At 30.3% G+C, this 27,458-nt stretch overlaps 4 protein-coding genes across 7 annotated transcripts; all 4 read right to left on the bottom strand.

Annotated features, from left to right (window-relative positions):
- Nucleotides 1–102: 102 nt before the first annotated feature.
- LOC122637423 (ubiquitin carboxyl-terminal hydrolase 8-like) lies at nt 103–6,017 on the bottom strand. The gene is made up of 12 exons (XM_043829512.1): nt 5,879–6,017; nt 5,363–5,640; nt 4,784–5,154; nt 3,831–4,704; nt 3,553–3,719; nt 3,331–3,466; nt 2,949–3,104; nt 1,557–1,793; nt 1,320–1,424; nt 1,043–1,249; nt 588–937; nt 103–503 (listed from the first exon to the last, which is right to left on the bottom strand). Exons 2-12 carry the CDS (start codon nt 5,621–5,623, stop codon nt 389–391), a joined length of 2,979 nt encoding a protein of 992 aa, XP_043685447.1. The 5' UTR covers nt 5,624–5,640; nt 5,879–6,017; the 3' UTR covers nt 103–388.
- On the bottom strand, nt 5,879–12,294 carry LOC122637421 (DNA repair protein RAD50). Its single transcript, XM_043829507.1, has 18 exons — nt 11,936–12,294; nt 11,562–11,799; nt 11,332–11,481; nt 10,803–11,244; nt 10,578–10,729; nt 10,275–10,476; nt 9,974–10,197; nt 9,536–9,901; nt 9,329–9,449; nt 8,847–9,225; nt 8,560–8,765; nt 8,163–8,500; nt 7,664–8,083; nt 7,458–7,583; nt 7,098–7,373; nt 6,894–7,027; nt 6,701–6,832; nt 5,879–6,622 (listed from the first exon to the last, which is right to left on the bottom strand). Exons 2-18 carry the CDS (start codon nt 11,787–11,789, stop codon nt 6,409–6,411), a joined length of 4,110 nt encoding a protein of 1,369 aa, XP_043685442.1. The 5' UTR covers nt 11,790–11,799; nt 11,936–12,294; the 3' UTR covers nt 5,879–6,408.
- An 834-nt stretch (nt 12,295–13,128) lies between these two features.
- LOC122637422 lies at nt 13,129–22,449 on the bottom strand. 3 transcript variants are annotated; one of them, XM_043829511.1, is made up of 17 exons: nt 21,492–22,449; nt 20,434–20,860; nt 20,232–20,329; nt 19,821–20,046; nt 19,447–19,648; nt 19,147–19,368; nt 18,935–19,084; nt 18,408–18,756; nt 18,194–18,324; nt 17,879–18,124; nt 17,548–17,803; nt 17,255–17,479; nt 16,978–17,161; nt 16,725–16,895; nt 16,512–16,653; nt 16,243–16,441; nt 13,129–16,164 (listed from the first exon to the last, which is right to left on the bottom strand). In XM_043829511.1, exons 3-17 carry the CDS (start codon nt 20,290–20,292, stop codon nt 15,077–15,079), a joined length of 3,852 nt encoding a protein of 1,283 aa, XP_043685446.1. In that variant the 5' UTR covers nt 20,293–20,329; nt 20,434–20,860; nt 21,492–22,449; the 3' UTR covers nt 13,129–15,076. The 3 variants fall into 3 exon arrangements, with proteins under 3 accessions (XP_043685446.1, XP_043685445.1, XP_043685444.1); XM_043829510.1 differs by having other exon boundaries at nt 13,129–16,441; nt 16,725–16,815; nt 16,867–16,895; XM_043829509.1 differs by having other exon boundaries at nt 13,129–16,441.
- Nucleotides 22,450–22,571: 122 nt separating this feature from the next.
- LOC122637424 (SCY1-like protein 2) lies at nt 22,572–26,634 on the bottom strand. 2 transcript variants are annotated; one of them, XM_043829514.1, is made up of 7 exons: nt 26,260–26,634; nt 25,463–25,980; nt 25,049–25,387; nt 24,654–24,956; nt 24,184–24,571; nt 23,742–24,117; nt 22,572–23,649 (listed from the first exon to the last, which is right to left on the bottom strand). In XM_043829514.1, exons 1-7 carry the CDS (start codon nt 26,315–26,317, stop codon nt 23,133–23,135), a joined length of 2,499 nt encoding a protein of 832 aa, XP_043685449.1. In that variant the 5' UTR covers nt 26,318–26,634; the 3' UTR covers nt 22,572–23,132. The 2 variants fall into 2 exon arrangements, with proteins under 2 accessions (XP_043685449.1, XP_043685448.1); XM_043829513.1 differs by having other exon boundaries at nt 25,463–26,633.
- Nucleotides 26,635–27,458: the final 824 nt, after the last annotated feature.

Raw genomic sequence — 27,458 nt, 5'->3', positions numbered from 1 at the left:
AATTAAATTATCTTGTTTCCATGATTAAACATAGTACAAGCTACAAAAGAAGAGTAATATTTTCTTAAATATGTAATAGTATAAAGACCCATCGTAACACAATTTCGAATTCTTTGATGTATACTTATCACAATATAAAACAGTTACAATGTATATCTTCGCTATTTATTTACATATTTATAAGAACTCCAGCACCACTAAAGCTTTTTATATTCCTGCAAAATGATATAAGCTTTTTTGCAATGATCTTCTTGCAAATATACAAAATTTAATTTGTTTTATAACTTATAATAGAAAATATAATTTTACATAGCCAAAAGACATTTCTTCTGAAACCAAAAAAAGCAAAAAGCCAAATTTTTTGTACAACAAATTTCGTATCCTTGTACTAAATATATGTATTTGATAAAGATGTATAAAAAAGTAAATAGGCACTATTATTCTGAGATTTGACTTGACTTGGTGATACTTCTGTCACGGTTTGATCATCGTATTTATACCATCTAAAAAAAAAGTAAATTAATCAAAATTTCCAACATATTTAATAAAAAAAAAAAAAAAAATATATAATTAATTTTTAAACTCACTTATTTTGAACATTGTTTTTGCAATATGCAGTATAGTGACCACCTTCCATTGTTCCATAATGATTAGACATAGCATATAAATTATAAGTACAAAAACGTGCATTGTTCATAGGTGCATCATGATCTGTGATAAGATATGGTTTTAAATTAAATTCTTTCAAAGGAAAGTCAACCGTAGTATTTCTTTTCTCAAGCCATCCACCACTCTCCGCAAAACGATTTAGATGTATTACAATGATAGGTGCAAGTTTTATAAAGTCAAATTTTTTTGTTGCTTCACGTGGTGTTTGACATTTAGGACATTTCCATCCAAGTACTTTTTGTCCAGTTACAAATCTTTGTATACAATCCTATAAATATAGTTAGATAAAAATAAAGGATACATTAGAACAATATCCAATGTGAAATCTCAGTAAGAAATTAAGTACTAATGCTTAGTTATATTTTAAACTTACATCCAGTGTACATCTATTTGTATGTGGCAATGACATAGTCAAACTATTAAAAGTCTCATATGTTGTGCTATCTTTTTGACATGAACTACAAGTAATGGTTGACCTTAATTGTCCAAAAAATAATTCAGAAATAATTGATTCTTGAGAGTCCATAGCCTTATCCCATTCTTTTTCAGCAATAGTCATTTTAGCTTGTATTTTAACTTTCTATAAACAAAAGGCAAGTCAACTCAGTATAAATATAAATATTTAAAGTGCATGTTATTTATAATATTACCTTTTTAAGTTCACTATGCATCCAATCTAAAAGGAATGTCAAAAATTCATGAGAATCCTGCTGCTCATAACTACTAAATTGAAGTTTATATTGTCCAATGGCCACCTATCACAAAACAAATTTCATTGTGTATATATATATTATCATAGTACTTCATAGTATTTAACTATAAAATAATATAAAATAAACGCAATTTTTAATCAAATTAATATTTAACATACACCAATTTAAATATACCTTTAGACAATGTGGAGATATTCTTTTATACTGTCCTGTCCAAAGTGCTTTTATTACTTCAGCAACATTTGTTACAACTTGAGTTTGTGAAACATTCTCATTATTTCTATTTAAATCGTCAGCATATAAATTATCAATGAAATATGTTGATAACTTTGGTGTATTACTTAAGCACTGTATAATACTATTCATGTAACAAGAATTGCCTAAGTTCTTTAGTCCAGTTATACCTGGATGCTATTAAAAAAAAATAAAATATTTTATTTCAATTATCTGTTACTATTACTAAATAAATTATAAAAAAATAATAATGCAAATACAAATGCAGTTATTTTAAATTTAAATATATCATAATAGTGCACTAATTGGAATAAATTGTTATACAGAATATTATAATATATATTTGTTGTTTCGCCTGATATACTTACTCTTTTAAAATAACTAACAATTTGTTGTGGATTGAATTTTGCATGCAAATAAACCATTATTGTAACATTTTTCTTTTATACAAAACACTATATATTGTGCACTATACGTGTCAATGTAAACAATTTATATTATTCAAAACATAACATTGCAATAATTAAAAAATCCACGATGATATCACGAAATAAATTCCATAAGAACTAAGAAATTATTAAGAACAATAGCACATATTTGAACACTGTCACGTGTATAAATGATAACAACCGGTGTGGGCGAATAGATTGGATTGAGAAACCCCACACGTGTTTATATATATATATATATATATATATATATATAAACACACGTGTAGATAGATCGATTCTTTATAATATATATAACATAACGTACTTGACCAACTAATTTTTACTATATCCTGTATATATCTATATACAATGTGGATATATATACTAAAATATATAATCAGAATCGTTCTTCTTCCTACTACCATATGAACGTATTTACGTGAATACAAAAGTGAGAAAGAAAAAAAGAGAAAGAAAGAAATAAAGAAAAAGAGAGAGGGAAGGAGAGAGAGAGCGAGAGCGATAGCAAAAAGCGAGCGCGTGAGAGAGAAAAAAACTTCGACAGACTTCATTCTAATCAGATAATTGCTTAGGACGCTTAAAGTTTAGTTATATTCAAAACGTGACTTCATTTGAATCCTTTAATCGCATAAACATCAAATGTCATAGCATTTATGTAATAGTTTCGAAAAATTATAATATAAAAAAATAAAAATCACATGCTTTTCTATTTTTTGTATGTTAACAAAATAAATTGTATTATTTTTGCATTGAAATCTTAAATCAAGCTAAATTTTATCATTTAAAAAGCAAAGAGACTATTTACTATGCAAGCTGGATATAAATTTTATTAACAAACATAACAAAAGATTTTTTCTAATTTTAATGATAAGGTACTTACTACATTCCCATGAATAGGAGTTAACTTTTCTTCAATACTTCCCCAATTAAAACGTTGAATTCTATTAGTCTCATTATTAAAGCGAGTATGTTGGTATTGTGAAGAAATTTGTGGTTTAGAAGATCTATCTACTTCCGGTGCCTTATGATCCCTCATCTATATCCAATATAGATGGGCCAAATTTAATATAAAAACCAAGATACACCATAAGAAAATAACAACAAATAAAAATGAAATGATTCATTCTTTTTTCATTTATATATTTTACATGCATGCAAGAAATCTCTTTTAAAATACTTTCCAATTTTTTAAATATTTATTATTCACCTCTTATTGATTTGTATAAATCTAAGTTTATATATATTATAAATATATAACTTACTTGCATTAAATTTGGACTAGAATGTGAACGTTCTAAACCACTACTGATAGAACTATCAGTTTTAAGAGGTTCCATATGAATATCTTTGTCATTTTGTTTTATGGATATATCTTTATGATCTTTTTCTAGAGATTTTCTGTTAACAGTAAAGAATATGTATCATAAGATATTAGGATAATAATAATAATAATAAAGAAATAATACTATTATTTGTATACTTACTCATGCAATCGTTTTCTATGTCCACTAATATCTTTCAAACGTTGCCGTACTTTATGAAAATTAAAATCGAGCTTGCTTTTTTCTTCTTGCTCCTCATTAGAGAATTGAATTGTACCTACTTCCTTATATTTATTTAACTCTTTCTCATTTTTATTATGAGTTTTTTGCTATAAAAAGAGTATGTAAATTTACAATTGAAATATAAAAGATATGATATTAAAAATACATAATTTTTCACTTCAATGGCTTTTAGAAAAAAAAAAGAAAAGTATTTTTACCAATATGTTAAGTTCAGATTTCATTGATTCCAAATCTGTGTGTATGGTTGAATCCTCTTTAAAACCTTTATTTTTTATATTTTGATTATACAAAGAAGTTTCTGTATCATAAATCTTTTGTACAAGCTTTTCCATTTCTCTATAAGATTCATTTAACTCTCTCATCAAACGTAACACTTCTTTTGAATTAGGATCAGATGTTTTCACTGAAGTGGGTTTGTTACTTCTATCAATAATTGGTTTAGTTATATTATGTTGTAATAATTTGGAAGGAATATTTTTGTCTCGAATTATACTTTCTCCATATACAGATTTATAAATGCCAGTAGTTTTGCCAGCTGGTGAATGTACTGATAAATTGATACTGTTATTGGACAAAGTTGAAGATATAGTGCTGCTTATTTTAGTTTCAAAATTGTTAAGCAATTGTCTGTCATCCAAAGAATCTTGTATGATACTCTTATCTTTTATAAAATTAGATTTACTTTGAGATTGTTTCTTAACAGTATTTTCATCATCATTATTTACCCAGATAGGATAACTGTCCAACACAAAATCTTCCAAAATATCATTATTCACTTCATCTGTTTCAGAAATTGTTACATTAGGATTTGTTGTATATGCAGGATATCTCATTAACCATTCATTGTAACCACCATCCAATATCACTATCTTTTTATATTTTGTAGCTGGATCCCACTTCAGTAATGTCTCTTTAAATATGTTTAGAGGATTAGAAGATAATAATGATTCTTTCTTTGTTTTCCAATCCAATAAAACTAGTATATCCACATATCGTGATCCACGAGTACGAAAAAGTTCTTTTGATTTTAGGTCTTTTGCAAGATCTTTTTCGTAACGACTTGCTGTTTTACTAAATCATAATATAAATATAGTTTTATATTATTTTTTATGTTATAGTTTTATTTAATTTAAAATAATTTAAATCTTACCCTTCACTAATTTCATTTTCTGGAATGTTTATACATTTACATGTATTTATCTTTGACATTTCATAATCAGTTTGTGGTCTAATATCAATTATTAAAAACCTTGGATCTTCTTTTCGCATTATTTGATATAACTGGTTACAAGGTATAAATTCTTCTATTTCTGTATTTAATGGATCATCTGTTGGTGTTTCTGGAAACTTCAATGTTACATCAGAAAATACTTTACATTTTTCATTTGTAGAAGGAAGCATATCTAAATCCATTTTATCTATGGAACCCTTTCTATCAAAAACTGTCTTTGTTAAATTTTGACTATAGTGTGCTACTATTTTCTCTGATAATGTTTTAATTAATTGCTCCGTCTTTTTTATCTAAAACAGATATAGCAATATGTTTAGATTAATTACTTATGATTTTTAATTATATATTAGAAATATATTATTTTAATATATATATATATATATATATATATATATATATGTATATATTTATTTAATATATATGTTTAATATATATATATACATACATATATATATATATATGTATATATGTATATATATATATAGGTATATATCTAACCTGATTAATATCTATTTTTTGAAAGTACAATTTTTCATCTTTATTTTTTATCCACTTCACAGTATTTAACCATCTTGTGAGAAATATAAAAGCTGTCTCATCTTTTTCTATTTCATTACTATCTAAGTTTTCGTAAGCTTTCGTATACATCCGAGGAAGCCTAATAAATATATCATTAAGGCTCTTTGCTTCATAGTTAACATATGCTCGTTTTTGTAATTTTTTAATTGTATCACATGGCAAATTTAATGCCTCGGACATGATTTAAGTTTTTTGTTCTGTAAAATATAGATTTGTCGTTATGTTATATATAGATTTGCGAATATACAAATTGATTTTATAACCAAAAAAATATGGAATAAAAAGGATGAACACTTTGATAAAGGTTATCTGCTGTAGTCCGAAAGCAATTCATTTGTATATTATACATGTTTATAATAATGCTTCATGATTTATAAATTAATGAACAATTAATATTATTATTAATTAATCATGTTGACAGACTATACCACTTACGTCAAAGACAACAATTACACCTTGTAAATTAATCAATACAAGAATGCGTATATAAACACATATAATGTGTTTCTTATTTATACATACGTATATTATAAAACATTTATGTTATTAACATAAATTTATTACACATTATAATCCGCTTTGCACCCGTTTTCGAAATAGTAATACTCGAATAATATTCTTGTAGAATTGTCACATTGTACATACACGAACCATATTACATGTATAGAGTGGACAAATATTTCAAATACACAAATCCCGCGAAACTATATTACCGGCAGTGGTATAAGAACTAGGGGAATTTAATAAACAATGCATATTACATATAAAATAATGTATCAAAATTAAACAAAGTGGTTTTTTTGTAAAAATGAAATATCAAATATTCATAAAAAATACATCTCTTATTGTTAATGAAAAACATTATAAGCACTTCAATATTGCTATGCAATAATTAAATACATATTATATTATAAATATGTAATACAAATATGGTAACAAAAAAGTATTCTCTCAATTTCTCACTTTTAAAAATTACAAACAAATCGTTTCTTTGCTGGTCTATTGTGATTATCATCATCCTTTTTGCCATTATCGTGGGTTCTTTTTTTCGATTGTATTTGTTGGGAGTTATCATTCCTTCCATCTTCCTCCACATCAGATAATAAAAGTTCTTCTTTAGGATCTGGTTCGTGAAAGGGATCTGTTCCCATTGTACGAAATCGAATTGATGATAGACCACTAAAAAAGGAAAAAAAAAACATTTATATCTATACGTATACAATATATTATCCTATATAATAAAGAATAAAAACGCACTTTTCCTTACGATAAAGTTCATGATAGCCAACGCTATTATTTAGCTGAGCTAGTTTTACTAAAAATTTCTCATCGTGACTAATCACGATCAGTTGGAAATTCTTTTGATATCGTGATCTCATTTTTATAATCCTGTAAAAAATCATTTATATACACACACACATATTCACTATTATAACAAACATGTACATACATATTGAGAGCATCCGCTAAACTGTTCATGTTTTCTTCATCTAAATTTGTAGTTGGCTCATCAAGAGCAAGAACTCCACAATCTTTGCAAAAAGTTTCAGCTAATGCAAGTCTTATGATAATTGATGCTAAAACCTAAAATATCAGTGCATGTAGTATCCGTAACATAAAATATAAACTTATTATCTTGGACAAAATTATTTACTTTTTGACCTGCACTGCAACGTCCTCGCATATCCATTTCCCTTCCATTCTTTATCTGGACTAATTTATAATTATAAGATCTGCGTCCAGACGCTGTACCTGCAGTATCATTTGTACGGATTTCTATAGAAGATGTATCATTCCCGATATATATGGCTTTCCAAAGTTTTTTAATTATTTTATTTACGGTCGCCATACGTTCTTTATGATATTTCATCATTGCAGCATCTAATACCTTGCAGTATTTTTTTAAATCTGACACTGCTTCATTTTGTATCTAAATTATATATTATTCACAATAATTATAAATATTGATCATTATTCAGAAAAAATGCAATAAAAAAAATGTCACTGTATCTACCGTTAATTCGATACATTTATCCATGTAATTCTTACGAGCAAATCTATAATTCTCCTTCTTAAGTTCTTCAGTATATTGCAACAATATCCTTTCTAATTCTTCTTGCTTTCCCTTTGCTACATTTTTCTAAAATTATATGATCTTTTATATATTTCATTTCTTTAATTAAAATATTTTCATTTGTGATTATTTATTAAATAGTTTACCTTTCGTAACAAACTTTCTTCATGATTTTTGTACTTTTGCCACTTTTCCATCATTCGTTTGTAATTCATATTTTCGAGCTTCTCATTTAAATTTTGACATTGTTGCTCTAAATCCTGTGCAGTTAATTGAAGTTTCCGTAATTTAAGATTATCAATTAAATTTCTTTTATGAGTTTCTTGATGACTGATATCATCCTTTAGATCTTTAATCGTTGTTTGCAATTCATTTTTCTCAGCATTATTTTCAATAATTTTTTCTTCATAAGTTTTTATATCATGTTCTAAATTCGTTAAAGCATCAAGAACATTACATCGATCGAAAGTATTAACTTCATTCTGAATTTTATTCAACTCAAATAATTGTCTTCCTTTTTCTGTTACTGTTTTTCTGTCATCCTCGTCCTTTATCCAATTTTCTTTCTACATGTTAAGTAAAAATTAAATATAATAAAATTATATAATTGTGTATACACAATTAGTAAGTAATATAAATACATACTTTTAATAGATCCAGTTGACAAACAGCTGTTTCTAACTTGCTGTCTTCGGATGAAAATCTATCTTGTAATTTTTGCACTGATTCTATCAATGTTACTTGCCGTGAGTATAATTCCGTTTGTTTATCTCGCAATTCTTTTAATCTTTGCATATCCGATTGTATTCTTAATTGTTCTTCAAATAAAATGTTTCGTTCTTCCCGAGCATGTTGCAATTTTTCATTGAATGTATTTAATTTTGTCTGTAAATGCTCTATTTGATCGCGAGATTTCTTTAAAGAAGTTTTTAATGAATCTCGATGAGCTTGTGCCTCAGAGACAGTTACAGTGCTATTAGCTCCTAAATAAGATATACAATAAATATAATAATACTATAGTCTTTTACTAATTTCATCATACCTATTTTAGCCATTAGATCTTCGATATTAAGTATTTTTTCCTTAAGATTATCCATCTCATCTATTAATCGGTCCCAAAGCATAATATTTTCAAATAAATTTTTGGACTTATGCAAAATATCTTCAGGAATAGCTTTTAACTTTTCTTTTTCTTGTATACTTGCTTGTTGCTTTGTCAATTGTTCTTTTGTATTTACTAAATTCCCTCTAATTTTTACATTAAAATAAGAATTTAATGAGGCATATTCAGCAAAAAAATGAAAAATAAAAAATATTAATATAACTTACTCTAATTTAGGTATTTCAACATCTTCCAATTGACTTATCTTTTCTATAATTGGTTTTAATTGTAACATAGTATCATATTTATTTTGTTGCATTTTCAAGTCAGCTTCGCAACGCTTAAGAATTTCGGGTTGATTTTCGATGTCATTTTCCATTTCTTTTATTAAAGCATCCATATTATATGACTCATCAAAATTTCTATGGCACAAAGGACAACAAGGATCTTGTTTTTTGAATTGCTTCATATATTCTTTATAAGCAGTACTTTGATATGCATACATTCCTCTTTTATCTTGCAAATCTTTTACTTTTTTTGATTGTAACAATAACACTTCATCAAAATCTTTATAATCACAAATAGAAGATATTTTCTGTTTATTAGCTAAAAAACAGAATTATAATTAAATAACAAATGAGATTTATAAAACATATTATAATTACACACACGTATATAAATCTGTTTATTGTTTTAAAATAATACTTACACTGTAATTCTGATTGTTTCTTTTGAAGTTCTTCTTCGTTATATTTCAATGTCGTTTTTATAGTTACTAAATTTTGTTGTTCTACTTGTATATCACGAGTCGTTGTTTTTATACGATCCATCTAAAACAAATTAATAATACACTATTGTACTACGATCAATGACTATTTCATACTGAAAAACATTTGTTAAAAAATTAAAAACATACTAATTTTTGTTGTACTGGATCCAATTTATCTTTTAGCTTGGTATGAGGTAATGTGTCACTTTCAAGCAACATTTTAATTGTATCTTCATGTTCCTTTCTAAAACATTGTACTTCTTCTTCTTTTGTTTGCATTGTTGTTTTATGTAATGCCATCTCAGCTTGCAATGCAGCATGTTTATGTAAAACTTCTATCTCTGCATCAATAGAAGTTATTTTTACCTCCAGTGCATCTCTTGTAATAGTTTCCTCATTTATTTGTTCTTTTACATTATTAACATCACAAGATTCGGATAAATCGTCAATTTTTTTATTCATATCTATAAGTTTTGCTTCTACAGAACATAATTTATTAGCAGCAACTCCGATCTACAATTTAAGCAGATATATATATGTGCCAATATTCTTTACTACATTGCAAAATAATTAATAAATACTAACCTCAGTAATTTCAGTTCGAATTTTATTTATTTGATTTCTTGTTTCAGTAACTTCATTATCTTTAATATTCATTTCTGATTCTATCTTTGAACGTTCAGAACGTAGTACATCAATCTCTTTCTGGAGTTCTTCCTCTTTTTCATGTCGCTTCCGCCTTTTTACTTCTGCTTCATGCTTAAGATTTTCTATCTTATTATCAAGGTTTTTAACAAGGGCTGCTATTTCTTCAAATAAATAATTTATTGTTAATATTATTAACAAATTATGAATAGACATTATAAATGTATAATAATAGCCATACCAATATCAGATGTATTTTTATCAACTAGTGTTTCCATATTCCATTTAGATAACATATTATTGAGCGTTTTATTACGATTAACAATTTTTTTCTCTTGATCTTGCATTTTTTGCTTTAATGTACCAACAGAAATTCTTTTTTCTGTTATTATATTTATTATCTTGACTTCACTCGATGCAATTTGTTGTAACTGCTTTTCTACCTATATAATTAATATTTTTTTAAATTACACAAATGATCAATAACTAAATAAATTAGATTAAAATTTCATACCAAACTATGATCAAATTTTCAAATATATACCTCTGTTATTTCAGAAGCTTTCTTTAATAAATTACTATCATATTGTTCTAATTGGTTAGTTAATTCAGTTATGCTTCCTTCAAAAACTTGTATATTCTCTTGTAAAGATTCAATTTGTTGTTTGTTGATATCATATTCTAATTGCTTCTTATCTATAAAAAAAATGAGTTAGCATTTTTTTTTAAATTATAAATCTAAATTATATAATTAACAGAGGTATCCTACCTTTTTCAGCTACTAAAGTTTTATGCTGTGCATCCATTTTTTCAATTTCACGAATTTTTTCCATTATAGGTTCAAGTTCTTCATTGATTGTTGTTATTTCATTTGTAGTATCTTCTAATCTGTCCCTTGCATTTTGACGTTTTTTCTCTTTGTCTTCTACTTCACTAACAACATTTTTCAATGCATCTTTTTGTACTTTAAAAACACGTAAACCCTGTTCCATATTTTTAATACATTTTAAAAAATTTTCTAGGGCCTTGTTAAATCTAACACTTTCAAAGATCTCATCAAACTTTTCTTTTAATTTTTTTCCATCATCTAAAGGCCAACTAAATTCTTCTTGATGACAAAATATCACATAATTTAAGATTGATTTGGAAACACCCATTGCTGATATTACTTCTGCATTTATATCTATACATCGATTTGTAACTGATATTGCCTATATTGAAAAATATAAAAGATACAAATAGAACAATAAAATATATAATCACGAATGTGTTTTACAGATATCTAAATGATTAATTACTTTGGTTGTACCCTTTTCTCTCCTACTTAACGTACTATCTACAGTTTTGAATCTTGACGTTGTGCCTGAATGTAAACATTCAATTGTTCTACAAATCGTGTAACTACATCCATTAGCATTAACAAATTCAGCTTTAACGAAGCCTTTTACCTATCATAAATAATATTATAGTTTAATATTATGATACTATTTCTAAAAAAGAAAGCTAGTAAATGTCGTTATAAACGTACTACACGAGAGCCTGAAGTATGTTTATCATGAATAAATGCTTTTCCTCTATCAGAACCTGGTGGAAAGTCACCGGTTGTGGCAAATTTTAATGATTCAATCAAAGTTGTTTTCCCAGTACCATTTGGTCCAAGAATAAGCGTTAAAGGACGCGTAAAACGTATTCTCGGTTGATCTTGTTCATCAAAATTCCGAACACCACAAATTGACAATTGACGTATTCGAGACATTTTAGATTTCCTAAAATTAAACAAATAATACGATATGAAACTTAATAATTCATATTCTATTAATTTTTATTTACATTATTCAAATACGTATACTTTATATATATATATATATACACACACGTATTAGTTTCTTATAATACACTAACCTTGTTTTTAAAATATCAGCTTAATAAATTTAAATGATTATTTAGGATCCTCTATCTTTGAAACCGCTTTGTGGTTTTTTCTCTTTTCACTTTATACCGCGCAATTGAGACGTTATACGTTCTAACAAATGAATACAGATTCTCGAATTTTGATTGGAGAATATCATTGGGTAGATTTTAACGAATCAAATTACGCCAATAATATTGAGCGTAAGATTTTATCTTATAATTCACGGTTATTTTATTATTCAGTTGATTGAAAACTCAGAAGAATCGAAAGGTCTCCAAGAAGTGGATCATTGGTCGTGACATGACGTTGTAAGTACTAACCTAATATTTTCCAGTCCGATTGGTTGAGACTTTAGCAATCGCCACAAATGTTTAACTGTTCATAATAAGTATAAAATAATTGTAAATAATAAACATAATACTTAATACGCAAATACTAATTATAAGATGTATTTACCATGAAATATATGAGCTACTATTAATTAATAGTAGTTTACTAGTTGGGTTTTAAATATGATTGAGATCGATATATTAATTTTGTTAAAGTAAAACGTGGACTTTAACAAAAGTTTAGTAAATTTATTATAAAGCAGGACAAATGAGAAAAGCGCATTAAAGTACAAGATAAAAGCAAAAATCATATGATTTTCGCGAGTATTAGTATAAAAAAGGTATCTTATACGTATTATTTAATAGACAGGTCACAGATAGAGTATTCCGATCGTTCGGCAAAACCTGCTTATTTTCATATCAATTATTTGGCAGGCAAAAATAAAGGATCAGGTAAAATCGAACATATTTCTTACATTGGTAATATAACATTAATTATAATACAAAAACAATATTCGTATATTAGTTCTTTTTTTTTCTCGCGAATGGTTGCTATTGAAATAGATCTTCTCTTTTGCTAGTTTTGCACAAGTAGATTCCAACGAGAAAAATATTATACGAATGTAACCTTAATTCGAATGAATTGATGAATGTTGCGTAGGTAACATATATCGCATGCGTATAAACATTAATGACATTTGTTCGCGATATTGGGAGTGCAAGACCTTCAAGTAAAATATGATAAATAAATATAAACCTAAATCGTGTACGTGTCCTTCAGTGGATCTCTGGTGTGCGTGTATATGTGTAAATGTGATTGATGTATGTACAAATGCACTAAAAACATATAGATCTGTAATTTGTACCCTTTTTTCATTATAAGATCAAATACATATAATCTGCGTTAACCTTACATATCTAAAATACATTTGATCGCAGGCGTATCCCTGTGTTATAACCTATTATATACAGTTTCATAAAGTTTTTCTGTCATTTATTTGTTTTTTTTTTCCTTTTTTCTTTCTTTTCTTTTTTTTTCTTTTTAATAATATTGCTCTTTTCTCCTAACATGTTATGGCAGTCTTAAGGCAAAATCTATATAATTCGCACGAGTTCCTGCATGTAACTCTTTCCTTCATCCTTTTTTTTCACAAAAAGTTAAGCTATGCTCTCACTCGGCTTGAGTCTACGTAAAGAGATCAATGTGTTAAGTAATTGATTAATCCTTTTATTTTCATTTTTATATATTTTTTTCTGTCTAAGGCAGATGCATACGTTTTGCATCCAACTCATTCGTCCTTATCTAACCGAACTCGATCAACGATTCTAATTTTTATAATTTTTTATTTTTTTTCTTCTTATTTTTTCGTCTTGTAATCAAAGCACGTAACGTACTTTTTTGTTATCCGATCGAAATTGATTAGATCGCCAATACTCGCATCGGAATTAAGTTTCCAAAAGCTTTAACACGCCAGGAACTTTTACCATAACGTATAGTTAACTTGATTCAATTCCTCTTGATTTTATTTAAAATAAAAAATATTCTCATTATGTCTTACATTATCGCAAAGATATCGTAATAAGGCTCCTCCGCTGCCAATCATGTAATCCAAATTAAATCATTATTACTGGATTTCATTGTTTATTAGCTGATATGTTATTAGCGATAACATCAGAATTGATTTATTCGAAAATTTCCTGCATTCATTTCGTATCCTCTCGTGTCTTTTTGTCTCTTCTCGTATGACAAAGCAGAAGCCGTTTATTACTTTCCAAATTTTTAATAGAAAAGGACTTTAGAGGAGCCTTGACATGGCTTCACTTGGTATCGAACAAAATGAAAGATTCTTCCTCTATCGATTTACAGAGACTTTCGATACGTTCTGACGAAGATCGATTAAAGGGATGATGTATAAATTCCATATGAAGCCATTGAAAATGTATGGGTGCCCTGCACCTTATATACTATTTCATAGATATATTAAGAGTAACGATATAAATTCTTTTTTCAAATTCTCGCAAGAAATAAGCTGTATATTAATTAGATGAAAGCGAAATGGAATTCGAATGTCTTGAGAAAAATCGATGGTTTTCTCATATTTAATCTAATAAGGCTTGTAACGCCTCGTGATATGTTTACGATGTACTACTTCGTCCTACATGTTAGTTAAGAAATCGAAATTCGAATATTTCTACATTGGAAGGAAGCATCGATAAAGTGTTGCCTTTGACAATACTATGACTTCAACGAACGTACTACAAATGGATGAAATAGTACAATTAGCAACAATTCGTTAATCTCCTAAGGCACAGTCAATAATTCCTGCTTTTTAGTTAGTTAGTTAGTTTGTTTGTTTGTTGTTTTTTTTTTTTTTTTCGTATTCTTTTCTTTAATCTTGTTCAACGTATCAAAAGTTCGGCAAAGTAGAGGAAGTATGGCGATCTATGTACGTACACATACAATTCAATTTCTTTTCCTTGGAATATCTATTAATTCTTAAAGGGTAGTTGCAAGAATGATAACAATATTTCTATGAATCATTACAGTGTGCCACAGATACGTCGATTTTTTAACGTCGTAAGACGTTTGGGACGATCATTTCCTTACTATTGTAACGATAGATAAAGACGCTGTATACTTAATATGTACAGTTAAAAATTAATTCTTTGGCATATGAAATTAATAAGATCACGAAAATTGAAATTTCTTGGGACGGAGCTCTTTCCCCTTTTAAAGGTGGCGAGTACGGCGAACATCCCTTGTTTTTCTTTTTTGATTTTAACTATTTTGATTTGCATTCTTTATGTACTGGCTTTATTATCGATATACTCATCGTCCTCGTCCGCATATTTGATTTCGTTTTCGGACTCTCGAATTAAATCGTAGAAAGACTCGTGTGATTCATCCTTCATGTCCGTTTCCACTCCATAATCAGGACTAAGAACGTCTTCCTGAGGCAAAACTATCCTTTTCTTATCTACCTGTCTATGAACTTTTACCGGAGATTTTAAACATCCTCGCGAAAATTCCATCATAGGAATATTTACAATATCTAAATTCTTTTCGTTTTCGCTTGGTTGAGTGAAATGCGTGAAATCTTTGTACTTGTATTGCACAACGTTTCTTAAATCCAAATTTGAAAGCAACGATTTGGACTTCTCGTTGTCCTTTGCTTTCTCCGTATTCTGCTCGCTTTTTTTTTCATCCCCGACGAACAGTTCTTCGTTCTTTTTCTCGTCCTGAATAGTACTAACCTTGGGTTTGTGTCCAATGTATGACAACAATTTGGAGTAACTCGTATCATGACGATTTCGTTTAACGCTCAAAGGTGACTTTATATTCCTATCTTTGTCTTCTACTTGACCGACTTTTTTATCTACACTATTGATGTTTGTCATGCCACTCCGATTATTGTCTTTCGACGAATTCGGAAGATTCGCTTGTTTGTGTTCAACCATCGATTGATCGGCAGCCTTTTCCGGAGAAATATCCGATTCGGTTTTCGAAATCGCCGTTGAACTCTCGTAGAGTCGATTCGGAATAATATTCTGAAGTATCGTTCTATCTCTAAGTGCTTGTCCAGATAACGATTCCTCGCTCACCCTGATTCTAGAATCCTCGAGTATTCGATGAATAGGAAGTAGTCGTTCGATCAGCATTTCCTTACCATCGTATGAATCCTCATCCGAGAGAATGTTTCCCTTAGAATCGCATCTTTTTAAGGAGTCCTCGTCAGGTTGGTCGACATTAGGACAATTGCCTAGATTGGATTTGGATTCGCCAGCTCTCAACATTTTCATTCTTCTATACTCGCTGGGAGTTAAAGTCGCACCTTCCGTGTCTAGCATCAGTCCTTCCCTTCCTAGTTGTCCTTCCATCAGACGACCGTCTACATTTTCCATGGGAATGATATCAGAATCCGTAGACAACAACGGTGGTATCCAGACTAAGAAAGCTGGGTCCATACCCAGATAGGAACCTGGAGCGGCTCCTGCGTTCGCAACATTGTAGTCATAGTAATCCAACTCCAGGTCCATCTCGGGATTAATTAGACTGAATTCCGATCCTGGTCCGTGAAGCAGACGTTCCCGATTTCGACGATCTTTCGTTTCCTTCCCGGTACGCAAAGTAGGGACGTTCGAATAGATTCGTACCGGTGAAAATTCCTACAAGAAACAGAAATCTAGCAACAAGTGTCTGATATGTTGTAAATTATTTTACAAATTTGTATTATACCTTGCCTTGCAAAGCATTATTTGGATTATATTGACAAAGCTTTGCATTGTTCGTATTATCATCCGATGCAATTTGAATTTTACTCTCATCTGTCGTTGAATCTTGATCGGACGTAGGACTTTGTAATCCTAGCGTTCGTAATCTATGAACGTGAGGATAAATTTTATTTCATCATTTCTACAATAAAAATTTCAACTAGACGTGAATACCTACTTCACAGGTCGAGCATACTTCACTTCAGGCTGACCAACAAAAACGATATTCGACATGAAAGATACGCTCTCGGTAATGTCCTTGCTAGAAACTATAGTATTTTGTGAGCCACTAGCTTGTGAGTCTTTTAACTTCAATGTACCTGATTCCGCAGTAGTATCGTCCTCGTACCTATTTTACATAAGATTTTCTTCCTTACATTTTATGGTTATGAATTTCTATTGATCAATTTCATCGATAAGATATTACATACTCCGCTTGAGTCTCGGAACTATCATAGTCTTCTTCTGCTCCGCAGGATGTGTTCTCGAGCTTCGTATGATTAGGTGTACCTCTTCTGGACAATCCAACCAAAGAAACGACTTCAGAGATCAAAGTCGCGGAAGATAAAGTCTTCTTCTCGCGTCTCATTGTGCTTGGTACGGAGTCGCTATATACTAAAAAATATATCAAAGAACACGACGAGGAACAATAAATTGATGTTAAAATAAAACGATGTTTACAACGAAATTATTTCGTCCGAGACTCACCGGAGTATTCGCTCAAATTATCCAAATCTTCGGCGATATGGTATTTTCTATATTTAAAGGCAAATTGCAATGCTAGAGAAATAGATACGAAAAATATTAACATTAATAAAGACGCTGCAGCTAAGTGGGCAGGTGTCATCCAAAATATCCATTCACCAACAACAGACGTGGAATTACGTTTAAAAGGCACCGACATTAACGTTTGATTCCCTTTTTGTGGCTTATCTACAAAGAACACAATAAAGCACACGCAAATGTTACATGTACATACAAAGCTTTATAGATATACGTACAAAGAATAACAGCATGAGCTAAGAAACCACCGACGCAAGATTCACCAGCTGCTGTTATTTCGTCACTTGAGAACTCCAATAGTAAATGTTCACCGGTAGAAATAACTGTTCTCGTTGGAGGAAGAGACTTATCAAAAGCTATATCTGTTAGAAGATCTGCGCTCAATGAATCACCATCACGAACACGAAAATATTGCCCTGGACATGGAAACTGTGCTTGATCTACGTGCAGTCTGACTACAAAGTTTGGCCTTGCCTGTTTGCATTGCAAATATAAAAGAGAATTTCGATCAATACCATCGTTGAATACTTCATCCCGAAGTGGACCTACCTCTACCAGCCAAAACGATCGGCCAGGACAGGCCTGTGTATTAGCTGCTAGAATTTTTCTCGAGTTCTCCTCTCCAAGAGTGATTAAACATCCACAACGACACTTTACTCCGATCTGTGCGGTAACTTCCGGTCGTATAGCTGCTAATTCAGCACCATGGTGACATTCCCAATCAGCCATATTCCATGTATCTCGTAAATCGAGCCATTGAGAACCACCACAGGATTCCGTCTCGACGGCTTTTCCCTAAAATAAACAAAATTATTATGAATACAAATCAAACTCCGCAGTTGAATCTGGAAAAAAGAATCGTACTTGACAAAATTTAGCACCGTATCTCGGCGGAGGAGTGTCACAAAATCTATAACGATTGCGAATTCCACCGATGCAAGAACTGCTGCACGGTGTCCACGGACTCCATGGTCCCCAACCACCAGCATCGTTTTCTAAGCATCAAAGAAACATATGTTAACGCATGAAAAAGACCGTGTTACGATTCGTAATTGCTTTATTCGTGAATATTTCTGACCTTGAAGGGGAAAGGTAGGGATACAAGAGAGTTTCACCTCGGCCATCGCCCCTGTGATGGCCTGACTGACATAAACGAAACAATACTCGATGAATTTTTCCGTAAAAATGTCGCATTCGAAGGTCAATGTGTGCTTTCCCGGCATAGCTTTCAGCTCTGCTATATAATGAAGGGTGGAAGGTGGTGCAAGCGATCGAACATCGGCCCTAAGGCGACCATAAACTCGCACACGGTCCCCTTGTAGCCGGCAAGATGGATATTCGAATATAACTGGCACTCCTCCTGATCCTTCGCAGGGATAAATCGATCGTGCATGGACACTAAAGACGAACTCTTCGGACCAATCAACCTAAAAAAAATTTATCAAAATTTTTATACAATCGAATATTTCTTATGCGAAAAATATTGGTAATAAAAGAGTAAACTAAAAGGTCAATGTATTTAATTCGCTCTTTTTTTACTTCTATATGATTTATGTGTTCAACTTATAATATGTTATACATCCTCGATGATATACTAAAACCTACTTTAATGTATGCACTTGTTGTTGGTGCATTAGGATTAACTGGAGATGCTTTCAATCTAAGAGCATAATCACCGGCAAGTCCAAAATATTCGCAACGTAGAAGAATATGCTTTTGTGTTGGAAATCCCTTTATTTCATCGTGATAAAGGACCTATGAAAAAATAATGAAATATTATGTGCATTACAATTTGTAATGTCTATTATTTTACTTACTTGGACACGACTTTTGTTTTGTGGATCACAGGCAACTGTACTGGAACCGCAATAAATTAATTGTAAAGTATATGCTGCAGCTGGGACCTTTTCGGAAGGCTCACAAGAGATCTCGTTGTATCTTAATGTTGCTGAAATCGGTTCGTTTGGATAAGTTGTGAATTTTTGACGTTCCAAAAAGAGAGATGGTGTTGGCCATTTTACGTCTAAGGCATTGCTCATCTAAAGAGAAATGATTAATATTTTTTTTTACAGTCTTATCTGAAGATACTTATCAAGACGATATTGAAGGATCAATACCTGAATGGTAGACAAATCAGCGATATCCGTTATCTTCGTCGGTACTGTCGAAAGTTTATATTGAAGTTGCAAGGTATAAGTGCCTCCTCTTGAAAAAAATCCACATGGTATCGTTAGAGTAACATTTTCACCCTTTTGCGGCAAAGTATCCAATGGAAATTCACCGATTAATTCTGACGTGAGGCCATCCAGAAATAATACCCTAAGATATATCGAATATGTAGAAATACATAAGTATTTAATAATCCGCAGAATTACATATGTAGGTCGTGCCAGTTCGATCCATTCGAGGACGGAATTGTACTCGTCTTTTAAGAAAGAATCGTGATATTGAAAAAAAAAAAAAAAATAGAAAGTGAGAAAGATAACTTTACCTTAAAATGAGAGGATTATCCGTCGTTGAAGCGAAACTTTCAGTACTATTTTCTTCTTCAGCAATTTCCTTTTCCGTTTGAACTTCGGTGGGAATTGTGGAAAATATTTCCTGTGACGATTCTAATATAAAAACTGTGAGATCGCCTGACAATGCAACGTGAGATGCAGGAACTATGACTTTGAGTAAAATTGGCTCGTTGAGGCTCGCGATTGATCTTGATGTACCTATGATCAAACGATCGATCGATAAAAATATAGCGCTAATTTTTATTCTTCTTTTCTTTCTTTTTTTGAAACTATGTACATCAAAGATCCTCAAAGTTGGGCAATTTTTTGTGTAAAAACCATGAACACAGAATATAATGCATGCTTGGACTAATGACCGCGCGCATAAGCACGCAAATAATTACCACAGTTAAGGAGAAGAATAATCAATACTCCTAGCGTTGACCATTCAAATGACCAAGTCATCTCCACTTCCTCGACTTTGTTTTGCAGACGATGATCCCTATAAAATCATTCGATGTTATTCCGTTTATCATCTAACAATTTGTCTAATTTACAAAACGAAAGACAATATTCTTTCATACGATTAACGTTGTAAGATCGTACCGATTGTTTTTTTTTGTTTAAGGAAGTCGCAATTACATTTTCTTGTTAATCATTTTACATCTCGCGAAATATTCATAATAATGATCTTTTTATTTGTTCGCTGAGAGAATAGAGATAGATACAATCTGTCTCGTTTTATTTTTTAATTTATATTTTCAACGTTTTCAAAAGTATCCTCGTCCAATTTACAACGGTACAATATTCCCTGCTGTTTCACACCCTGCATTGCGTGACAAAAGGAGACAGATTCGTTACCGCCATGTTGAAAAATTTCTGTGGTCATTCTGGGCATTCGATCTTCGGAACCTGCAGAATCCTTTTCTTTTCTTTTCTTTTCTTTTCTTTATTTTCGACGTGAAAGGAAATTTTATTCTTTCTTAGTATTTACTCATTAAGTATGATGAATTCGCAGAGTACTGATTGTTCGCTGTATTAAGATATAATAAAAAATTATATTTTACTATAAAAAAATGCATTATACATACGCATTACATCAGTCAAAATATAAAACTATTTTTAATCGATATAACTTGAGATAAATGATTTACTTATTGTAGAATCTGTGATATCTCTTAAAAATATTGTATCCATAATGATTTTCATTTTGTACATTTTTTTCTCTACTTATAATTATATCGTAATATTAAGGTTATCAATTTCCGATATTGTAAAAAGAGAATCTGCAACTTGTAATTAAACAATGAGTTGCGTGTTTTATAGAATATGCACGCAAAACATGATAAGAAAAAGTTAATTAGAAATACATTGCATAATGCATTATACATATCTGAAAAGGTAAATATATCGCATATTGTAATAAATTATTTTTTATTATAGTTATTAGATAATTTCAAATATCACAGAATTGCAATTATATTGCACTAAAAACTATATTAATTTATTATGTTATTATTTCAGTGTAATATATAAAAAACTTTATATATTAATATAACAATCAGATACAAATATATTGTTTGAATACAAATTTCTTATACAACTTTTAAATAATCTACCTTTCAATTTTAAATAGGAATTGTTAATAATAATTCTTCACTTACATTTATTGCATTCTCCCTGTCATACGATACACACCGACATACACGCATCTTCTCAAGACGAAAATTTCCCATCGTGATGAGAATTTACATTAAAATTCCCATAAAAACATAATTTGCATAACGTTATGAAAGTAAACGATATTTAAGTGCGTCCACGTTGATGTGTATATACTATGAATATTATTGTTTCCCAAGATGGTAATATCGTATGGTGTATGGAAAGCGAAGAGAACGATGGTGTACGCTAGGCAACTTCTTGACAGGGAGAAGAGAAGGGCAATGGTAAGCCGTAGAGTTTACTGAAATCGATATCGAAAGGCGTACCGGATAAAATTACGAACGTCACGGGAGCATACACTTCTATGAAAATAAAATCCCATTTTATCCTTTGTAAAAAAGAAAGCAATATTTCGATGTTCACTATATGAATGAATCAAAATGGCGAAAGCCATAAGAAAAATGTGTTTAGTAAATAATCCGGTAGACGCTAGACGTCGACACACATAGATAGACGACGGGATGGAGTTGAACGTGAAAAAGACTCCGTCGAGGTGACGCGCACGTTCGCAACTAAAGTTGGGGTAGACGAAGCACCCCCTCTTTGCCAGTAATTCCCACCCCTTAGTCGCAGGGGTGCCGCCGCTTGTCGGGGGTGAGGATTATGACAGAAGGCTGCAGCTTCGATGAATGAACGCACGAACGGCTCCGATTCGCACGAGCCACACGCTCTCTCGGCAATTACGTTTTTCGAAAGAAAGTATGAAAAGGGTCGAACAATTAGTGCTTCTCTATGGTACACTCAGTAACGCCGCTCGAATACGATTTCTTTTCATAGAAATAGCACCGTCGAGTGGATTGTCCTCTCGCGTCCAACTAATTGGACTTGCTTTTTACGTATGTACACGAACGGCCTTTTGAGTAATTATTTTCTATTTTTAGAAATTAAGAATTCTTCATTGCTATCAAAGAGAACACAGTTACAGAAAGAGTAAGGAAAATTTTTTCTTCATACGAGAAATATTAGACTTTTTTCACCCTTTACTAACCTTAATGTATTACATCGCCTTAGTATTATTTTTGAAGAATAATAAACTTACTTTTTATTAAAAGAAGTATTATAAACAATATCGCTTTATACAATTAGTTTATAGGAGTAAATAGACAGATAGTGATGCATTAAGAGATTACGAATATGGCTAGATTCACCAACCCTTTATGTCAATTACGATATAACATGGTCACATATCGATTGGTATCTATTACATAAATTAAAAAAATTAAATAAATCATTAAGTGAGATAATATCAATTATCGTGTTATGCATTTAATGGATATGTATGGATATAAATTGCTGGCATGAATACTTCTAGTAGCGATTCTGTAATAATGCTGCTAATTTATTTAGATAATGAAGTTGAATTCTTCTGACATTCTAATTTTATAATTAATTCTTGTGATACGAACACTGAAGCATTTTTAATTTTTTTTTTTTTTGATAATTGGAATGATCTATTAGAATTTAATAGTACATATGTATTTTTTTTTTTACTGCAAGATCATTCAAATGTATTAAAATTGTAAATGAAACGATTAATCGTGAACTTGTATCGTGAACTTAATATTGCACATAATTTCTATTTATTAACTAAGTAGGTCCATAATATCTTGATTAGATAAATTCGTTTTTGCTTGTGTTTGTACATTAGGTGGTGAAGCCATTGGCTGAAGTATCTGAGAATTTACTTTTGATCCATATTCTGCTTTCCTTGTGAGATTCGTCTGTGGAACCCAACTTGAATTTAAATTATTAGGAGACGTCATCATGTTCCATGAAGATTGAGTCGAATTCCAATTTGTAGATGAAGTTGTATTATTCATGGTCCAATTCATCATTTGACTTGACATGGGTGGTGTCAAAAATTGTGAATTTAATTGATTTGCATTTTGATTATTCCATGTTGTATTTAAATTTTGACCAATGTAATTTGATTGCGAATTCGGAGACTTAGATGCTGATAAATTTAATTCATCTAAATTATTTTTCAGTAACGTTGCTGTTAAATCTTTCGGTTGCTGCTTGGAAATTGATGAGATTGTTTTCGGTGTTAATGGCTCTTGAGATTGTAATCTTTGATGAGTTTCTTGTTGTTGTGCCAATCTAAATTGAAATAAAAATTACATTATAAAAGTAAATATTGTGTATATTTTGTTGATTAATTTTATATTGAATATCACTTTTTATGATTGTACCTAAATTTTTCTTCTATTGTTAATCCATTCTCCATACCAACAGACTGTTTTACCATATTTGTAGGTGATTTCTGTGCTGTTACATTGATATCATTTAATATATTTTGTTGTGGGAATGTAATTTGTGTTGTTGCTGATAGTTCTTTTTCAAATTGTTGTGTTTCACGTCGTACAGCATCTAATTGTTTAAGAGCTTCTCTATGTTCTGTAGTTACTCTATTAATCATATCGATCACCAATGTAGAAAGTGTTTCAAATTGTGATGAGCTAAGATTTTGCTCTATACAAAGGGGCAACAGAAAAGGTAATACTTTTGTTGCTAATATTTCTTTACTAATGCCCATTTTACTATGTGTTAATAATAATCTATATATTCCTAAAAACAAATAAATATATTTAAAATAATACTATAGTAAAATATATATTATAAATAATAACATACCTATAATAGCCATTAAAATAGCAGGTTCTCCCGTATGAGGAATTTCTTGAAGAAGTGGTAATATCTCATCATAAACTAACCAACGGTCAAAATTTGGCAACATTTTTGCAAGACATAATAAACAGTTAACACGGATTCCTAAAGTCGCACTACCATTTGGTTTTTTATTTAAACAAATCTTTTTTATCCTAGGTAGTATGGCATTTTTCATAACTGGTCCTTCAATCATAGTTACTATGTTTGGCAATGCTGTTAAACAAAGTTCTTGCAGTTGTTCCCATCCTGATTCCAAAGCTCGTGTAAGCATAGGAACTATATCACTTTTAATAACGTCTGCAGGACACAATTTTAAAAGTAAATTTACTTGTTGCATTAATACCAGACTGATCTATAAAACGTAATGGAATAAATTAGAAGAAATGTATAATAAAATGATTTGTAATGATGCTATTAAAAAGATAATATTTCACCTGTGGTGGATCTTCTAATGCAAGAACAGGTTTTAAATTAGGAAGAATATGTTCTCTAAATTCTTCTATTTCACAAGATTCCATAACTTGTAAAATACTTGGTAGTACGAATGGGATCATCGGTGGATTTACCAATTCTTTATATAATGATGGTAATACTCTATGAAGTATGACGCGATGTGGTAGTTGTTTTAAAACTTGTGGAAGACCTTTATAAAATTGTGATTTTTGGAGATTATCCCATTGAAATAATTTGTCCAAATAATTCAATGTTTTGACTCCGATATCCATAAAATATTCGATCTAAATTACATGATCATATGTTAAAAATAAAGTACATTTGCATTATATTAATGTATTTACATTTAGAATAAATATTTTTAAATAATATCTACCTTAATAAATTGATGGGGATCTGGTCTTAATTCAGGGCTATGACTTAACATTAGTTTAGTAGTATCTTTTAGATTTTCTGGAACTGAAAACAATTTAGACGACACAGCAGATCCTTTAAAATTTTCTAAGAAACGTTTACACTTAGACAAATCATTTTGTGATTCATGAAGTGGACGATTATCTGGAGAATATATAACATAAATTAACATGCCTAAAGAAAATATGTCACTTGATGGACTATTACTGCTTGCCAATATGCATTCGGGAGCTTGATAATCTAGTTGAGGGCATGTCACATATGGAGCAGTAGGATCATATTCTATATATGACCAACTTGGCTAAAAGCAAATATAACTATAGAATAATTAATAAAATAAATTTAATTTATGCATGATTTACTTAATATAATTTACCTGTTTGCTATCTGTACTTTGATTCAAGGCACAAAAGTCAAAACCAAATATTTTCCATACTCCATGTAAATTAATAACTATTGACTCAGGACATAAGTTTTGATGCAAAAGCTTTACATCCCCATGTAAAAATGCAAGTCCTTCTCCAAGTTGTAAGAGTCCATAACGTATTTCAATATCAAGAAGTTTATAATTTTTTAGGTTTGTTGGAAGCGGTTGTGGAACATTTTCCAAATTACCTAATGCATTAGCTAAACTAGCAAAAACTGGTTCAGTCGCAAATGCAAGACTGTCTCTTGATTCTTCTAGTGGATGTTGAACGGTTAATATTTGCGGATGTCTTAATTTTGTTAACTGCATTATTCCACGCTTTAACGTTTCTAATATAAGTTCTCTATCTGTTTTCGATGACCATCTTTCCAGAATACGTTTCTCAAATAGAAATATAGCTGCTTCTTGCTTTGTTGACTTTTTGTAACCACTATAAACCTTCCATAATAATCCTGGTCCTGCACTACCTATATGAGCAATCACTTCAAATTCTCTAGTTACAGGATTACCAGGTAGAACACTGGATAATTGTGAAAGGCCATATGCTGTATTATGCACAGTATTAGTAATAGTATTGCTTACAGTATTCCTTAATTTGGTTAGAACATCCATTTTAGTATTTTAAATAAAAGATTGACAGTTCATATAGTATTCTTGTTAATCTAAACTGATTTTTATTGGTTTCACAAAAAAATAATTCAAGCTTATTAATATTTTCTTTATCGAAATTTCCTTCAATAACTTACAAATTGTCCAAACTGTCACTTGACAAACAAATTGATTCTGTTGTATCGTATGAGTCATCTATAAGAATTATCCTCAATATTTAATTTCTTTCTAGAAATAATTGTTCCTTGCTGAGTAAGTTACAGTTTACCGATAAAATAATTATTTGTACAATAGATAATAGTTTTGTACAATAGATAATAGATTATTACAGATTTTACAAAATCATTTAAGATTGCTTAACACTTTTCGCTTGTAGCGAACGCGATAACAGCGACAGGTATGGACAAAATATGAACTACAAGCGTAATAGGGAAATTATTCCCACTATGCGATGATTGTATCGATGTATAAGCTTGGATCCCTCTCTCATAATTTAAAAACTGTGTTAGCTTCTAAAACAAATTTGTGTATATAGTAAAAATAATAGTCCATCTGGAAAAAAAAGGAAAAATTATACGTCAAACTATACTTCTTTAAAGATAGATTATAGTAAAGTATGTGCTGTAAATAAATAAACTTTATCGTATAAATTTTATATTTTTTGTTTATAGTTAAATTTATACGAATAGCTGAAGGGTATTTAAGCAGTCATTAATTCAATATTATTTTGATATTACTTTGATATTATTTCAAAATACATAATATATAAAATATGATATACAAAACATAATAACAAGAGGAATAGAAAGAAAATCATAGATGCGTATATTCATTTACGAAATACGTAAATACAATAACGAGAATCAATAGAATAGAAAATATTATATTGCTATCGAAGTATAATTAACAATGTAAAATATACGTACTTTAACGTTTAATTAAAATTAAATTGAAAAAATTTCGAACTCGCACTGGGATATGCAGCCATTCGCCCGGTAGTACTTGCATCTCGTAAGATTTCGATATATCACAAGTACTACCGACCCAGGTCCCACCGCGTGGAGGTTGCTGCATCTGGGGACCCACGGGCTAACTCTACTCTAAAATTCGCGTGACCGTCGTGATCAAATAATCGATATTCTATAAAACGAAGTCCCCGGTAGGACTTTTAATCGCGCCCGACACTCCCGTGAGTGTATAATAACGGTGACTCTACTCTAAATTCGCGTTCGTGGCGTCCACGCACCAACCGAGAATTCAGGTAGCTAACTGGAGGAGGGTTAGTCCACGCTTACGGATAGCAAACCATATTACTCGGCAGCACACGAACCGACAC

Source organism: Vespula pensylvanica, chromosome 2, assembly GCF_014466175.1.
Source record: "Vespula pensylvanica isolate Volc-1 chromosome 2, ASM1446617v1, whole genome shotgun sequence".
In the NCBI taxonomy this organism is placed as follows: domain Eukaryota; kingdom Metazoa; phylum Arthropoda; class Insecta; order Hymenoptera; family Vespidae; genus Vespula; species Vespula pensylvanica.
The sequence above is the reverse complement of the archived record's forward strand: the minus strand, read 5'-3'. Positions and strand labels throughout refer to the sequence as shown.

What these genes read in the sequence shown, in the direction of transcription:
- LOC122637423 (XM_043829512.1), bottom strand. Translation starts at nt 5,623, where the DNA reads ATGTCCGAGGCATTAAATTTGCCATGTGATACAATTAAAAAATTACAA. An exon ending in AATCTGAACTTAACATATTG is followed by an intron (nt 3,720 to 3,830) that starts GTAAAAATACTT and finishes CTCTTTTTATAG; the next exon opens with CAAAAAACTCATAATAAAAA. An exon ending in AAAAACAATGTTCAAAATAA is followed by an intron (nt 504 to 587) that starts GTGAGTTTAAAA and finishes CTTTTTTTTTAG; the next exon opens with ATGGTATAAATACGATGATC.
- LOC122637421 (XM_043829507.1), bottom strand. Translation starts at nt 11,789, where the DNA reads ATGTCTCGAATACGTCAATTGTCAATTTGTGGTGTTCGGAATTTTGAT. An exon ending in GAGAAAAGGGTACAACCAAA is followed by an intron (nt 11,245 to 11,331) that starts GTAATTAATCAT and finishes TTTTCAATATAG; the next exon opens with GCAATATCAGTTACAAATCG. An exon ending in AAGAAAGTTTGTTACGAAAG is followed by an intron (nt 7,584 to 7,663) that starts GTAAACTATTTA and finishes ATATAATTTTAG; the next exon opens with AAAAATGTAGCAAAGGGAAA.
- LOC122637422 (XM_043829509.1), bottom strand. Translation starts at nt 20,292, where the DNA reads ATGACTTGGTCATTTGAATGGTCAACGCTAGGAGTATTGATTATTCTT. An exon ending in GATAATCCTCTCATTTTAAG is followed by an intron (nt 19,649 to 19,820) that starts GTAAAGTTATCT and finishes GATATATCTTAG; the next exon opens with GGTATTATTTCTGGATGGCC. An exon ending in AAGTATGCTCGACCTGTGAA is followed by an intron (nt 16,654 to 16,724) that starts GTAGGTATTCAC and finishes TCACGTTCATAG; the next exon opens with ATTACGAACGCTAGGATTAC.
- LOC122637424 (XM_043829513.1), bottom strand. Translation starts at nt 26,125, where the DNA reads ATGGATGTTCTAACCAAATTAAGGAATACTGTAAGCAATACTATTACT. An exon ending in AAAGTACAGATAGCAAACAG is followed by an intron (nt 25,388 to 25,462) that starts GTAAATTATATT and finishes ATTTGCTTTTAG; the next exon opens with CCAAGTTGGTCATATATAGA. An exon ending in ATCCCCATCAATTTATTAAG is followed by an intron (nt 24,957 to 25,048) that starts GTAGATATTATT and finishes CATGTAATTTAG; the next exon opens with ATCGAATATTTTATGGATAT.